This window comes from Musca autumnalis, unplaced genomic scaffold (assembly GCF_047663935.1).
Source record: "Musca autumnalis isolate F117 unplaced genomic scaffold, ASM4766393v1 scaffold_4, whole genome shotgun sequence".
Lineage (NCBI taxonomy): Eukaryota > Metazoa > Arthropoda > Insecta > Diptera > Muscidae > Musca > Musca autumnalis.
This window is the reverse complement of record NW_027411977.1, coordinates 166804850-166820598: the sequence shown is the minus strand read 5'-3', so window position 1 is coordinate 166820598 and position 15749 is coordinate 166804850. Positions and strand designations below refer to the sequence as shown.

The window sequence follows — 15749 nt, the reverse complement described above, 5'->3', positions numbered from 1 at the left end:
TAACGTAATTTGGTGACTATGTGGGTTCGAGTCCTTGGCTTTCCTTTTTCACTTGCAAATAATTTCCGATCATCAAGCGTAACTCTAAACGAGAAAATTAGTAAAAAATCGCTTCTTCATTCAATTGTTCGTGTCGACTTCGTTTCGAGTATGTATATACAATTGGTGAGAACAGCATCATCAAAAGGAACAGAAAAAACTAAACACATCAAATGCATAGGTTTTTGGCAAGCCAGCATTGGCATTATTAAACCACTGCAGATGAAGATAAAGAAACAAAAAGTGTGGTTTGTTTGCACTAAAGGCTAGCAAATGTGACATTGAATGAACTGTGATTTTTTTAACATACAGACTTTGTTATGTCAATCATGTGCTGAGTATTTAATTAACATTGACACACGACAACAGTACCCACTTCAATTCATGTCTCTGCTTAAGGGTTGTCCATGACATGGCAAGTAATGAAGATTTGCATGATAGTCTCCAAAAAGGCAAGATGTCTACGACAACAGGAAACCATGTCATCCACACTGATAGCTGTCGTTTGTGTGCTTGTACGCTGAAATTCCATAGAAAAACAGGTATACCTTTTAGCCTGTTTTACTCTAGTGTCTCATTTTGGGAAACCATTGTCAACCATTTGAATCTATAATTACGAAAACGCGTAGGGAAATCCAATTGTCATAAATACGGGTAACCCTTTTCAGCATGTTTATTTATTTTTTTGTAGAAATTATGAAAATACTTCGGGAAATCCCACTGTTAATGTATCATTCAATACTTTTGTCATAAAAACAGGTAATTTTTCCCCTTTTCATTATTTGCCAATTTGAAAATGTGAATTTTTGTAGATTTTAGTCTTTCAATCGTGTATACGTGTTTCAGTTAAAAGGTTGTGTTCTTGTAATTTCAATATGGAAAATTTCAATTATATAAAAGATAAAATAAAACAAGTAAGAAAAGCGTTAAGTTCGGTCGGGCCGAACTTTTTATACCCTCCACCAAAATTTCAGCCATTTCGGTGGATTAATGTGGCCACAACCTTCAAAATACCGAAATTCGGAAGGTACCGTTCTATGGGGGCTATATGATGGCGTGGACCTATACCTACAAATTTCTGGGGGAAAGTTTTATACGCCTAAAGAAGACTAAATACCAAATTTCAGCCATCTCGGTGTGATAATTATGCTAAAACGTTCAAAATATCGAAAATCGGGAGATATTGTATTATGGGGGCTACATCAACACGTGGACCTATATAAACATTTTATGGTAGAAATGTTTCTTAGCCTCTGGAAACACAAAATACAAAGTTACAACCGATTCTTTGGTCAAATGGGTCTAATACATTCAAAATATATTAAAATGGCGCGTACTTTATAAGGGGCCTTATGTGGGGGCTATACCAAAACGTGGATCTATATAACCCAACTTTGGTAGGAATGTTTTCTAGCCTCTGAAGATACAAAATACTAAATTACAACCAATTCTGTGGTCAAATGGGTCTAATACATTCAAAATATATTAAAATGACGGGTACTTTATATGGGGCCTTATATGGGGGCTATAACAAAACGTGGACCTATATAACCCAACTTTGGTAGGAATATTTTTTGGCCTCTGTAGACACAAAGTTCCAAATTACAACCAATTCGGTGGTAAAATGGGCCAAATATCTTAAAAATTCCTTAAAACGACGAATATATATACTTTGTGGGGTCTACAATGATTATTTCGAGTAGTTACAAACGTAGTGACAAACTTAATATACCCCCATCCTATGGTGGAGGGTATAAAAAGGTGGAGAATATACGACAGTGAGAAGAGTGTCAAGGTGTGAAGCTTTTCAAAGAGGAAAACGGAATCGTTTTAAAAGATACGGTAATTTGCAGCAGATGTAAAAACATATACAAGTGCAATATGAAGTGTACATCAAATTTATTGAGACATAATTGCTATAAAAAGCACAGTGTATCGGATAATGTAAAAGTGGACCCAGATAATGAACTAAAGAAGAAATGCTTGATATTAGTGGTGCAGTGGATTGTTGGCAATTGTAGACCATTTAGTGTCATAAATGACCAAGGCCTACATAACATTATTGAATTCGTGTTACAAACCGGTCTTATATATAGTCGAAATATTTATATAAAGAAGCTACTCCCCCATTCAACTACAGTTTCTAGAAATATTGCCTCTCTGTATGAAGATCATCATGCCATATTAAAGATTGAACTAATGACAGCCAAAAATAATGGAATTGCCATAACCTGGAACATAACCAACTTGTGCATGTCGTTAGTCGATGGTCAGACTAGCACGATTTCAACATGGCGACGTCAAGTTTATAGGCGAGGGGTATGAAGTAGTGAAACCCATGTACATGGTTTTCTGTGTTTGTTGTGTTGCCTCTTCTTGTTCTTCGTTGCAAGAGTTTTTCTTCAATTTTCTTTCATTTTTATTCTCTCAAGCAAACGTTAACAACAAAATAAACATAAATATATTTAATAAAAACATTTAATTACTGAAATAGTGAAAATTTAACTATTAATATTAATTTAATTATTAATGTTAATTTTTTGTGTTGTTTTTTGGTTTATTTATGTCTTTTTTGTTTTCATTGGTATGAGAAACACAACAAACGCGAATGGTAAAATGAAGAGGACACGCAAAGATCTTAAATTTCACGTTAACGTGTGTGGACATTAACGAAATTTGAAAAGAAACTTTAACGAAATTGGTTTCATGAAACCTTGCTAGTCTGACCATCGACTTACTGATAGAGGTTCAAATATGAATTCGGAAACGATAAGCATATTTTCTGCATAAATCATCTCCTGAATAATGTGGTTGAGAAAGCAGTTGCTGATGTGGAAGAATCCAAATCTTATAAGATTGAGTTTCCATACCTTGATAAGTTAAGTACCTGCTAGTTCAGCACCATCAGAAGGAATATATTCAGAAGCCCGTAATTTGCTTTGCATAAGCAATATAATATTTTTAAACGATAACATAAATTTAAAAAGTGTTTCTGTTAACCATTTAAACACTGATTTTTCTGTTTGTTAATTATTTTGTTTTTATATTATGTTTTTTAGTAAATTGAATTTCTATAAACTAAAATATTTTTGTTTGTTATTATTTATTTTTTCCTTTTTCACATTTTAATTTGTAATTCCAATTAAAACTAAATTTCTCTAAATAATTTAGGTATTTATGTTTTACTATTATTTACAATAAATATAAATATATTTTTTAGATTTATGCCCGATGTTATATGTTTTGTTTGCCTTGAAGTCTCTCTGCATTAAAAATTAATAAATAAATATTTTCAAAAGTGTAACCGTTTTTAATTTCATTTATTTTTATAGCATATATTTTTGAATATCAACACTTTAACTACATGCAGTGGATATTCATCTTCAGATAAACATTCTTAATTCACGCCATCGTAGTATTTTTCAAAGTATATTTTTCATTCGTTCGTTAGGCAGAACATATTTGTTGACACACCATTCAACATTCACTTTGTGTGTTCACTTCATGTGTAGAGATGGTATTTACCGGGTATTTACCCGGTAAATACCCACACGGTGGGTAAATACCGGGTAAATACCCATTTGTGGGTATTTACTATATTGAATCGCCAATACAACATCTTACACCCTATTTCTAGGTTTATGATGTGAAATCGTTTCAAAATGGATAGTTTAACAATACTTTAAACAAGTGGGTAAATACTTGGGTAAATACCCGAGTATTTACCCAAATATAGGGTAAAAACTCTTTATCTGCCGAACCACTTGACGTAGGCTGACGAAATTTGGCTCAAAACTTTCTAATATCAATAGTATTAAAGGTATTGAAAATGGAGTCCCTGGGTCCATGTTTTGATATAGCCCCCATATAGCCGTACCTCCCGATTTAAGGTATTTTTCACCTATTAGCCACATTATACAACCAAATTGGCTCTAATTTGGCATAGTGAGTCCTCAATGAGTATAAAATATCCTTGCAAACATTTGTCAACGTAGGTCCACGATTTCTTATAGCTCCCATATAAAGGTACCCGATTTCGAGTATTTACCCAAATATAGGGTAAAAACTCTTTATCTGCCGAACCACTTGACGTAGGCTGACAAAATTTGGCTCAAAACTTTCTCATATCAATAGTAATAAAGGTATTCAAAATGGAGTCCCTTGGCCCATGTTTTGGTATAGCCCCCATATAACCGTACCTCCCGATTTAAGGTATTTTTCACCTACTAGCCACATTAAACAACCAAATTGGCTGTAATTTGGCGCAGTGAGTCCTCAATGAGTATAATATATCCTTTCAAAAATTTGTCAACGTAGGTCCACGTTTTCTTGTAGCCCCCATATAAGTATACCCCGATTTCGAGTATTTACCCAAAAGTGGGTAAAAACTATTTAACTGTCGAACCACCTGACGTAGGCTGACAAAATTTATCTTACTTATATCAAGAGAACATCTGATATTGAAAATTAAGTCTCTGGGTCCATGTTTTGGTATAGCCCCCATACAGCCGTACCTCCCGATTTAAGATATTTTTTACTACTAGCCACATTTTACAATCATACTGACTGTAACTTGGTACAGTGAGTTCCCAATATGTATTAAATATCCTTGCAAAAATTTTCTAGTAGCCCCTATATGGGTTTCTGAAATCGGGAGGTACAGTTATATGGGGGCTATATCAAAACGTGGACCCAAAGATCCCATTTTCAGTACCAGAAGTTATTTGATAAAACAAAGATTTCAGTCCCTACGTCAATTGGTTCGGAAGATAAATAGGTTTTACCCAACTTTTGGGTAAATACTCGAAATCGGGGTACCCTTAAATGGGGGCTATTAGAAAACGTAGACCTATGTTGACAAAATTTTGCATTGATATTTTCTACATATTGGGAACTCACTGTGCCAAATTTTGTAAGCCTTCGTCAAGTGGTTCGGCAGATAAAGCATTTTTACCCTATATTTGGGTAAATAATCGAAATCGGGGTACCCTTATATGGGGGCTATAAGAAAACGTGGACCTACGCTGACAAAATTTTGCAAAGATATTTTATACTCATTGAGGACTGACTGCGCCAAATTACAGCCAATTTGGTTGTATAATGTGGCTAATAGGTGAAAAATACCTTAAATCGGGAGGTACGGCTATATGGGGGCTATACCAAAACATGGACCCAGAGACCCCATTTTCAATACCAGATGTGCTCTTGATACAAATAAGATTTGTGCCAAATTTCGTCAGGCTACGTCAAGAGGTTCGGCAGTTAAAGAGTTTTTACCCAACATTTGGGTAAATACTCGGGTATTTACCCAAGTATTTACCCACTTGTTTAAAGTATTATAAAACTATCCAGTTTGCAACGATTTCACAACCTAAACCCAGAAATAGGGTGTAAGATGTTGTATTGGCGATTCAATATAGTAAATACCCAAATAAATACCCACAAATGGGTATTTACCCGGTATTTACCCAATTTACCGGGTATTTACCCATTGGGTATTTACCCACTGTCCATCTCTATTCATGTGCTGTTGTCTTGTTTGAGCCGACGCGACATGGCTAGACAATGAGAATTTGTTTGTATGTCACGCACTGTTATGCTGTTTGATACAACAGTGCATAGCGTAGCATTTGTTTTCGTGGAAAGGCATAAATACGGAAATATGTGACAATTGCAGATGTTTAGATCAGGCATGACCAAAAAGAGAACGGAGAAAATGTGAATGTATTCAAAATATTGGCAACTTATAACAGTGTGTTAGTAAGTTTGTTTTCACGCAAGCTGTAAAACAATAACAAATCAAAACATTTGTTCTCTTTTGTACGCTCTTTCTGTGCATTCGGGTCGTGTGCGTGTAAATTGCCGAAAATCATCGGCACCGCCGTGCCAAATGTGACCATGCTTGGTTTAGATTGCACTTTTTCGTGTGGCCCGAGCATCGTTGATCAAATGTAATGACATTTATATCCACTCGTGTACATTGTCGTAACAACATACGAAACGTGTTCTCTCGTTGCCTAACACAGCGTTTTCATCAAGCATGGCCACATTTGGAACGGCGCACACCGGTCCAAATTGCTGACTAAAATATTGTTTTTACTTTTTTTGTTGTTGTAAATATTCACTCAGTTATTCACTGTCAAGTGCAAGAAATTTTGATGCATCATATTTTAACAAAATTGTTGTTAAAAACCTGGTTTCATATTTCTTTAATTGTTAAATAAATTCGTAATAAAACTAAACAAAGTTTATTTTTTTGATAGAGAATTGTGTAAGTTAAATTTAAAAAAATAAAAATTTTGGGGCCTGAAGTTACATAGTTTTGTAGAAATAAATTTTCAAAAATTATTATTTTTTATGTTTTTGGAGCAATATACTTTTGTTGAATGGAGCGTAACTACATAGGTCCTCTAAGATCCAGCCCAATTTTGGTTTTACTAATTAATTTGGACTTTCTAGATTCCGAATGACCCCAATTTAGCTGCAAATCTTGCTGATAAATGGTCTTGAAAAATAGCTTAAAGCCTCAAAGTAGCCAAAATCTGTCGGTACAGTTATATGGGGGCTATATCAAAATGTAGACCTATGCTCACAATTTTTGGTGGAGAAGATGTATAATCAACGAGAACCTCCTATGCCAAAACAAAATTCAGCATATTTGGTCTGAAAATGTAGACAAAATCCTAACAATACCGAATATTGGGAGGTACCGTTATATGGGGACAATATCAAAAAGTAGACCTATGTCCACAATTTTTGGTGGAGAATGTTTGTGCCTACTGGGAACCCCAAATACCAAATTACACCTAATTTGGCCGGAAAATGTAGCTTTAAACCCCCAAAATACTGAAAATCGGAGGTACCTTAAAAGGGGCCTATATTCAAACGTGGACTTATGTCCACAATTTTTGGTGGAAATGTTTAGTGATCACTAGAAACCCTAAGTACCAAATTACAACAAATTTGGAAGGAAAGGTTGGCTTAATTCCTCAAAATACCGAATATCAAGAGGTACCGTTATATGGAGGCTATACCAAAATATTAGGCGTGGGTAATAATGTACTAAATATGAACAATATTTAGTACATTATTATCCACGGACACAGACTGAGTTTGTGCAAAATTTCAGAAAGATATCTCCATTCGTTTCCAAGTTATTAATTTCGCGCCCCTAGATCAGTGATTTCGACCACTGTGCGCGGTGCCGATGATTTTTGGCAATTTACACGCACACGACCCAAATGCACAGAAAGAGCGTACAAAAGAGAACAAATGTTTTGATTTGTTATTGTTTTATAGCTTGCGTGAATACAAACTTACTAACACACTGTAATAAGTTGCCAATATTTTCACATTTTCTCCGTTCTCTTTTTGGTCATGCCAGCTTTACATAACAAAGGAACACATCTCTCACATAAATTCTTTATATTTTTCCATGTTCAGGTCTATTCGCCGTATTAACTGACCGTATTAGCTAAAATTAGGTATTTTGGACATTCGTATTTTCGTTACAGAAAGAAACAAATTATTCCATATAAGTTCAGAATATTTCATGGTGAAGGGTATGAAAAGTTCGGACAAGCCGAACTTAACGCTTTTTACTTGTTAAAATTTAAAAATGTACTTACACCATATTATTTTCATCTCTGGTATCATCTGCTATAAAATTGAAATCCCCAACAAAATCGCTAAAGGATTTATCTATAGGTTGCTCTATAATACCCGATTCTTTCAATTCCTGATATAGGGAATCTATAGTTCGTTGTTCTGTGGGATTTAACACATTTCTTTTCTTCCTTTCAGTAGTGAACTTCAGTTTTCTTTCCTTCATTGGTTTATATTTCGTTTTATTATCCAAAGACCATGCCTTTTTCAATAATTCATACTCTAGTCTATAAAAAAAAACAAATTCGAAGTACAGAAAAATGCGAAATTTAGAAGTTGGTCGAATTTGAAAATATAGCAAATATTAATGAAAATACAGTATAGTCGAAATTTTTCTACTCGATAATCTGGACACCACTATTTTTTACACTTAGTTCATTAGTTACTTCCATATTTCCTTTTAGTGTTCGGTTTTAATAATTACACTTAATCAGGCATGTCACAGATTCCGATCGGAATGGCTTCAATTCCGTTATTTCATTTCGATCGTTTTTGTTTTAGCTTCTTCAGATTTCGATCGATTTGGTGAATACCTTGTTTGTCAAGGGCGTAGCCAGGATCAAATCTAGGTGGGGGGGGGGGTGTTCAACTTATTTTTTTTGTAATGTGTATAGTTTTTACATACAAAAATTTAAAACCTTTATTTGGGTACTTACCTAATGAAAAACAAGTAAAAAACGTCCACCATGAAGTATTCTGAACTAATATGGAATATATAGTTTTCTTTCCGTACCATTGCCCACAATTTTAAGCGAATTTGTTTGACCTTTTGTAAACCGCGTATAAGGGGGAAATGGCAAAAATTCCCACAAAGCTGAATTTTAGTGGAGAGCTAGGGTTGGCCATTAGAAGCAACATCCTAAAAGTCCCCATCGATCCCATGTGTGCAAAACAAGTTATTCGGGGTCAAAGGTAATTTTTGGAGGCATTATTCAGTTTTTTTATTTTTTCTCTAAAACGGGAAGACTTAGCAAAAGCCGGCTAAGGTAAAAGTTGTAGATTCAATAATTGTCTACAAGAGTGGTCTTCGTGATTCTTAAAAAGACTTACCATTTTCGAGATATCGCGATCTAAAGGTCAAATAAAAAATTAGCCGCGTAAGTACATTGTGAGGCGAACCGGTTAATGTAACGACACTATGTGTTAGATACTTCCGTAAGCTTTCAAACGATTTGCAGTAATCTGTTCAGTAGAACCGGGTCTAACCCGGTTTTTAAATTTGGCTTTTCTGGTCGAATTACCGGATCCGCAACCGTTGAAAATTATACGTTTCCGTAATCAGCGCAACAATCCCTACCTTCGGACAAAACTTGAAAAGATTCGGAGAGTTTTCGTTGGGGTCGTTCCCGTTGGGCTTTCGATTATACATGTGGGTTAAATGGGCTATTTTTGCATAAAATGACTCTAACATTGAATAACTCTACTAAACACGCTCCGATTTTGTTGGAATTTTTTTAGAAGATAGCTATAATTTCGCTCTTCTAGAAAATATATATTTTTTGGGGGACAGGCCCGATTACTTCGCTTATTTTAGACGGTTCGTCTGAATATGTGCATATTTCCCTTATAAGTGCATAAAAATCATGTGTTTTTTAGAACAGCTATATCTCAAGAATGGTTCCTTCTAGGAAAAAAATTATAAATATCAAACTTGTAGATAATTTTTCTGTCTACAATATTTACTTTAGTCACTTTTTGATTAGATCAACTGTTTTCAAAAAAATAAATTCGAAAACCTAAAAACCCTTAAAATTTGACCTTTGACCCCGAATAATTTTTTTTGCACACATGGGATCGATGGGGACTTTTAGGACATTGCTTCTAATGGCAAACCCTAGCTCTCCACCAAAATTCAGCTCTGTGGGAATTTTTGCTATTTCAATGTCTATTTTGACCGGACTACTAACCTTATCTGGTCATCTTAAATTTTGCACAGTACTTGAAATTGGGCGGTATTGTTGTTTAGGGGCAATACCAAAACGTGGACCTATGTCCACAACTATTAGCGGAGAAGTATTTTGATCACTATGAACCCTTAATGCTAAAAATTTTGAATGGGAGGTACCCGAAGAACGGGATTGATATGGACTATATCCGACTTGATACATGACTGGATGAAATAATACGGTGTGCAAATTTTGGACCAAATCGATTGCTCCCATCGAGAGATATCGTTCACACCATTTTGCAGAATATATTCCGAAACAAGCGAAATATACACCTAATGACATTTGATGCACATTCTCTTGTGGTTCGAGCACAGTACTTTCTTTACAGAAACATATAGCATACCTAGATAATGTAAATATATGTATGTCTCTGTTAACCTGTTTAACCCATTTCGCACTTAGTGTTCGATTTTTTGAACAGTAAACAAATTTTAAACAAGTATGTATTTTAAAGTATAGTACACATTGACAAGCAAAACTGACAGTCATCGAGGTCTATTTCGTGAATATCAAAGCCTAACTGAAAAATTTCTTTTGTAATCTCTAAATAATACCGTAAATATTGTATTTCAAACGTTTTTAGCTAAATAAAAGTTGTTATTTGCCGGAAAATTATCCTAAAAGTACGTTAAGTCTCATCTGTCAACAAATAAAAAATTCTTCCCTTGTGGTAGGGGTACATTTTTGAAACCTTTTACTTTTTACATTTTTTTAAATTTAAAAAATTAAAAAAAATTAATTTTGTTTTTTCAAAATAGTCTGGCTTAATCCCATTGTTGGTTTATTAGTGGAAAAGATTTGGCATTGTTCGCCAAGGGGTAAGGCAATACTATAGCAGACCAACCAAATTTTGGTGTGTGCATTCGTCGAAATTCGACGACACATACTAGTGGAAAAGGTTTGTGCTGACAAATTTCTGAAGTGAAGTTTAGTAGACCCAAAGAAGCCTAAATATGTTTTAAATTACAACCATTTCTATAGGATAATGCAGCAAAATCCGTGAAAACCCCCGAAAATCGGGCGGTACACCTCTATGGTGGGTAATAAAAAACGTGGACCAGTGCTGACACATTTCCGGGGAAATGTTTTGTAGGCCCAAAGAAGACTCAATACCACTCTTTAATCAATTTTTCGTTCAAAAATTATAAAATAAATCAATAAAACAGCATATAAGTCAATTTTTTTACTTCTTCACATATAGTGTTCCCGCCAATTTCGAACACCAATTTCCATTTTACTATGGTAAAATTGATAATCCACAAAAATTGATATAGGACACTGAAGTTTTGGAAAGACGGAATTAGATATTATTTGGCATTTAGGATGATCAAATCTGCACCAAAAATTATGGACATAGGTATAGCCCCCCATATAACGGTACCGCCCGACTTCAGTTATTTTCAAAATGTTATCTACCGATATATTTGCTTTTATTTTGAATTTAGGGTTTGGGTATTTGGAAGTTATTAAATTGGCTGAAATTTGGCTTTCTAAGTTCAAGGGGGTCAAAAAACGTGTCCACCGAAAATACAATATCCCCCTCAAAATTGCGAACATAGGTATGACATTTTTATGCCCTTAATGCAATATGGAATTGTTTTAATAGTTATTTCTGGTTAGATCTTTATAGTCTGTTTGATTTTTGTGGACATGTGGGTTAGGCCGTTTTGGCGCTGAGCGCCTCAATTATGTTTGGACGAAATATGTTTCAGACAATTTGGAGACGTTTTAGCTATCTCCTTCCGTCTGGCTGACTGGACGCACAATAACTCTTGAACGGATCAACCGATACAGTCAAAAATTTGGCCTTCGTAATATTTTATCCAAACTTAGTTTAAGTTCAAAGATGAGCCATATCGGTCCACTTCTTCACGTATCTCCACCATAAACATTCGAAACTTTTCGCTAAAATAACTACGCCTCACGGCAACTCTGGGCCATACTTCGCACATCATAATATTTCTACGAGACATAGATCGTCCAAACATACTTTAGAGAATTTCATCTATGCTTTCTTAAATAAAACCGTTCTCAATGATTAAACAAAAATATATATTTAACACATTTTGACATCACAAATAATTAAAAGGTGGACCGATAAGGCCCTCTTCGAAGTTAAACTAAGTTTGGACCGATATAATAATTTGGACCGATTTTAATTTCGACAGACTAACTGATATGACTATATCGACTCAGAATTTTAATCTGATCAAAAATATGTATACTTTATAGGGTTGCAAATAAGTATTTCAATGCGTTACAAACGGAAAACCAAACTTTATATTCCCTCCATACTATATGTTCAACGTTCGAACCGTTGAACCATAATTTTTCTTGAAAAAATAATTAACTATTTTTCTTATCACTGAAGTAAAATATTTTCGTTGTACTTTATCAATATCTTTAAAATAGTTTGTATAAGTAAAAATATCATGAAATGTCTCATATGTAAACATAATCCATTTAACATGAAATACCTCATATACAAACATATTCCATTTTCGACTTCTTTAAAGTTAAACACTCATTCCAATGAGTGATCCTCTCTTTTGTTTTCTCCTTTGTCTAATTGTCATTTTCTAACTAGAGCCAGTAATAGACACACATACATATGTATGTGCCGTTACCCATAAACATTGTTGTTGTCATATTCTTGCAAATTCTTTCTCTGCCCTTAAACAAAGGGATAGAAAACAGACATCAACCAGTTGTTCGATAACATCAGCTTAGCCCACAACACTTGATTGGCATTGACCTCATAACAAAGGAGAAAACAAAACAGAACCAAATTGTCTTTGAATAAGAATTAATTTAATTTCGATCGCAACCAAAAGAACTTAAACCAAGAGACTTTTATTCAAACAATAAGTTACAACTTGAATTAAAGTAATAAATTGTTATTTGCCTACTGTGTGAATAAGATCATAATTTGACCTCATAAAAAGTCAATGTAAACAATCATTTTTTAGACCTAACATTTGTTGAAGTGAACAAAATTAAAATTGAAATAAAACCACAGAAAAAACTTAAATCAAACATAAGTGTTTTTATAAACAAAAAAAGGTGTTACAGCCCTAAACATTTTGGTCCCCACGAGCCGAATCGTGTAAAACAAAAACAATAACTATTGCCAGTGGAATGTTGAATAGACTGAAAATTTATAAGTCAAAAATAGTGAACAATTAAAACAAACAAAACAGACCTAGTTGCATTGTGGAAGATTTTGACTTCGTTTAAAGTGAAATATTTAAAAACTGTGAAAAAGACCTCTGTGCAAAAAGTGAATATGGTTTTAAGAAAGGAACAATTAAAACACTGAACATTTTGCGGAAAATAAGAGCCTGCTAAAAACAGCGAACATTTTTCTAAAATAAAAAAAAACCGTTATCCATAACGGTCAGTGTTTAGTGTGGCATATCCAGAATTGTGTTCTCTCTTTTTCTTTTTAGACCTCAACCTATTTGAATAAAGTATTCCAGCGACTTCAAGAAAATAGACTTCCCACAGGAGAGCGGAAAAAATAATCAAAAACGCAAGTACAATAAAAGGAGAGGCAGTAAGTACAACACTCACACTTACATACATACATATACATTCCATCATAAACGAAAGTTAATCGTGGTAAACCTAAAGCCAATTTCACAATAAGGGTTGCCAGATCGCTGTTTTTTTTCAAAATATTCTGGGGAAATTTTTTAATTTTTTGGATTCGAACAATAAACTGGACCTTTTTGCACAATCGAGTGCCTTTGTTGATATTGACATTTTATCATTATTTATGCAGTTTACGAGCTAAATATATTATACCTATTCACATCGGAAAAGTGCAATTTGAAGACATTTAAAATATTTCTTTGTTGGTGCAATAATTGTAACATTTTCATAAATTGGTTGCGTACACTCCTTTTGGGGAATTTTGTCATTTTCTACATTCCTGTTCGAGTTTGTCGTTTTGGTCGACTTTACTGTTTTTTTTGGCCGATCGTAAGGAGTTTATTTACTTTTCTCCATACAAGTTATCGCTGTTTTTTCTTTTGACTTTCCTACTTTGGGCACATTGCAATCGGTAGACATTTCATACAATTTGCCACTGTTCCGACCTCATCTTATATTGTGCGCTGTGGAAGAACACAATCTTTATTGCCACATATTGAGTTTGTTGCATTTTGGTTTTTGCTTTTGTCATTTGAGACTGATTTGGAGATTTCTTCCTTTTAACTTTTAAACGTTTTTGGTATTTTGTGGGAATGGCTACGAAAACGGACCTCACGAAAAAGTTCGCTAATTTGTACAACGACTTGATCGATTTCAACGAATTACAAGTCGCAAGTACAGCCGAAGACAACGTTCATGCTTTAGAAGCCCTTCGAGTACACCTGGATCGCATTTGGGATCAACTCAGACGTTGTTATGAAGAGTGCAGGGATCATGAAGTCCAGGAAGGAGAAGCCGCCATTGACCTCCAGAAGCTACGTACAAATTTTAGAACCGCACTTACAGTGTACAAATCTACTCTAGGATCCTTAAATGCCGAAATTGACATCCTCAACAATAAGTCTACGGAACAGATGGAAAAAACTGTGTTGGAAACTTCTGCTCATTACTCAATAAAGCTCCCTCCTTGCGATACCGACATCTTCTATGGCAGCTATAAAAGCTGGCCGACATTTCGGGATCTCTTCACTGCCATTTATGTGAAAAATTCGAATATTAGTAAGGTCGAAAAACTATATCACCTCAATCAAAAAACAGGAGGTGAGGCACGAGACATCATCGCGAACATTCCGCTTACGAATGATGGATTTGACCTCGCTTGGAAAAACTTGACTGATAGGTATGAAAACAAGCGAATGCAGGTGAATGAGCAGTTGAAAACCTTGTTCAACTTACCTTCAGTAGTCGTTGACTCTAGCTCATCATTAAAGACATTGCAACGATCAGTCACGAGTTGCCTTGAAACTTTAAAAACTTTAGACATTGACATTAAGACTTGGGATCCAATCCTCATTTTTTTATGTTCTCAAAAAATACCTAGAACATACCTGCAAGACTTCGAAAACACACTAGATTCAAGTTCAGACATCCCAACATGGAGCGACTTCAACAACTTCCTAACAAACAAATTCAAAACACTTGAATCTGTGGGAAACATTCACTCAGTGCCTTCAAAACCTGCTCAAGCTTTCAAGGAAAGTCAACGATCCCAGAAAGACAAGAAAATTCACTCCTTTCAAACTAATGTCGAACACAAATCCAGGAACAACATGACATCAAATAAGCAATACAGACCTCAAACTACGATAGAGCACAAATGTCAGCACTGCAAAGAAGCTCATTTACTAAGAAATTGTCCCAAGTTTCTAGCAAAGAATACAAACGATCGTATTCACCTTGTCAAGGTAACAAAAACATGTTATAACTGCCTCTTAACAGACCATGGAGTTAACGAGTGCAAAAGCAAATTCAATTGTCGAATTTGCAACCTCAGACATCACACACTTTTACATAAGGGAAACGGATCGCAAACGACTCCTGAATCCCAGCTTGATGTACGACCTAGCACCAGTACACAAGCACTTACCTTGAATATACAGTCCACACCTTGTGTCGAACCAAGTCAACTCACTTCACTTGCTCTTCGCGATGAGAATAAGCCTCACTCAAAATCGGAAGAGACTTTGCTTTTTACAGCCCTGGTTGAAATTGAATTGAACGGTCAGAGATTTGAAGCACGCGCAATCATAGATTCCGGCTCACAATCGACCTTCGTTTCAGAAAAGCTAAAAAATCGTCTTAGACTTCCAAGCAAGCGCAACCTAGTACACGTTTCAGGACTTAACCCAGCAATGACGGAAACATCAACACAAGCTTGCATTTTCACTCTTCGCTCGCGGCTGAATCCTGACTTCAAACTAGACGTATGGGCGCCTGTTTTGAAGACCTTGGCATTCAATTTACCTCCTCGAAGTATTGACATTGAACACTACGATAAATTAGATCGTCCCCTTGCTGATCCACAATTCTATAGAAGCAGGCCAGTAGACATTCTCATTGGCCTTGATATCAGCTCAAGTATATTTGATTTCACAGTTCCGA

General features: G+C 35.0%; 1 protein-coding gene across 2 annotated transcripts in view; it reads right to left on the bottom strand.

Annotated features, from left to right (window-relative positions):
• LOC141402817 (dynein regulatory complex protein 11) overlaps nt 1-15749 on the bottom strand; it is a 442109-nt gene that overhangs the window by 240763 nt on the left and 185597 nt on the right. For both annotated transcript variants that reach the window (XM_073984802.1, XM_073984803.1), the window contains one exon: nt 7668-7931. In XM_073984802.1, the coding sequence (XP_073840903.1) occupies nt 7668-7931 (264 nt within the window). The remainder of the gene's footprint in view (nt 1-7667; nt 7932-15749) is intronic.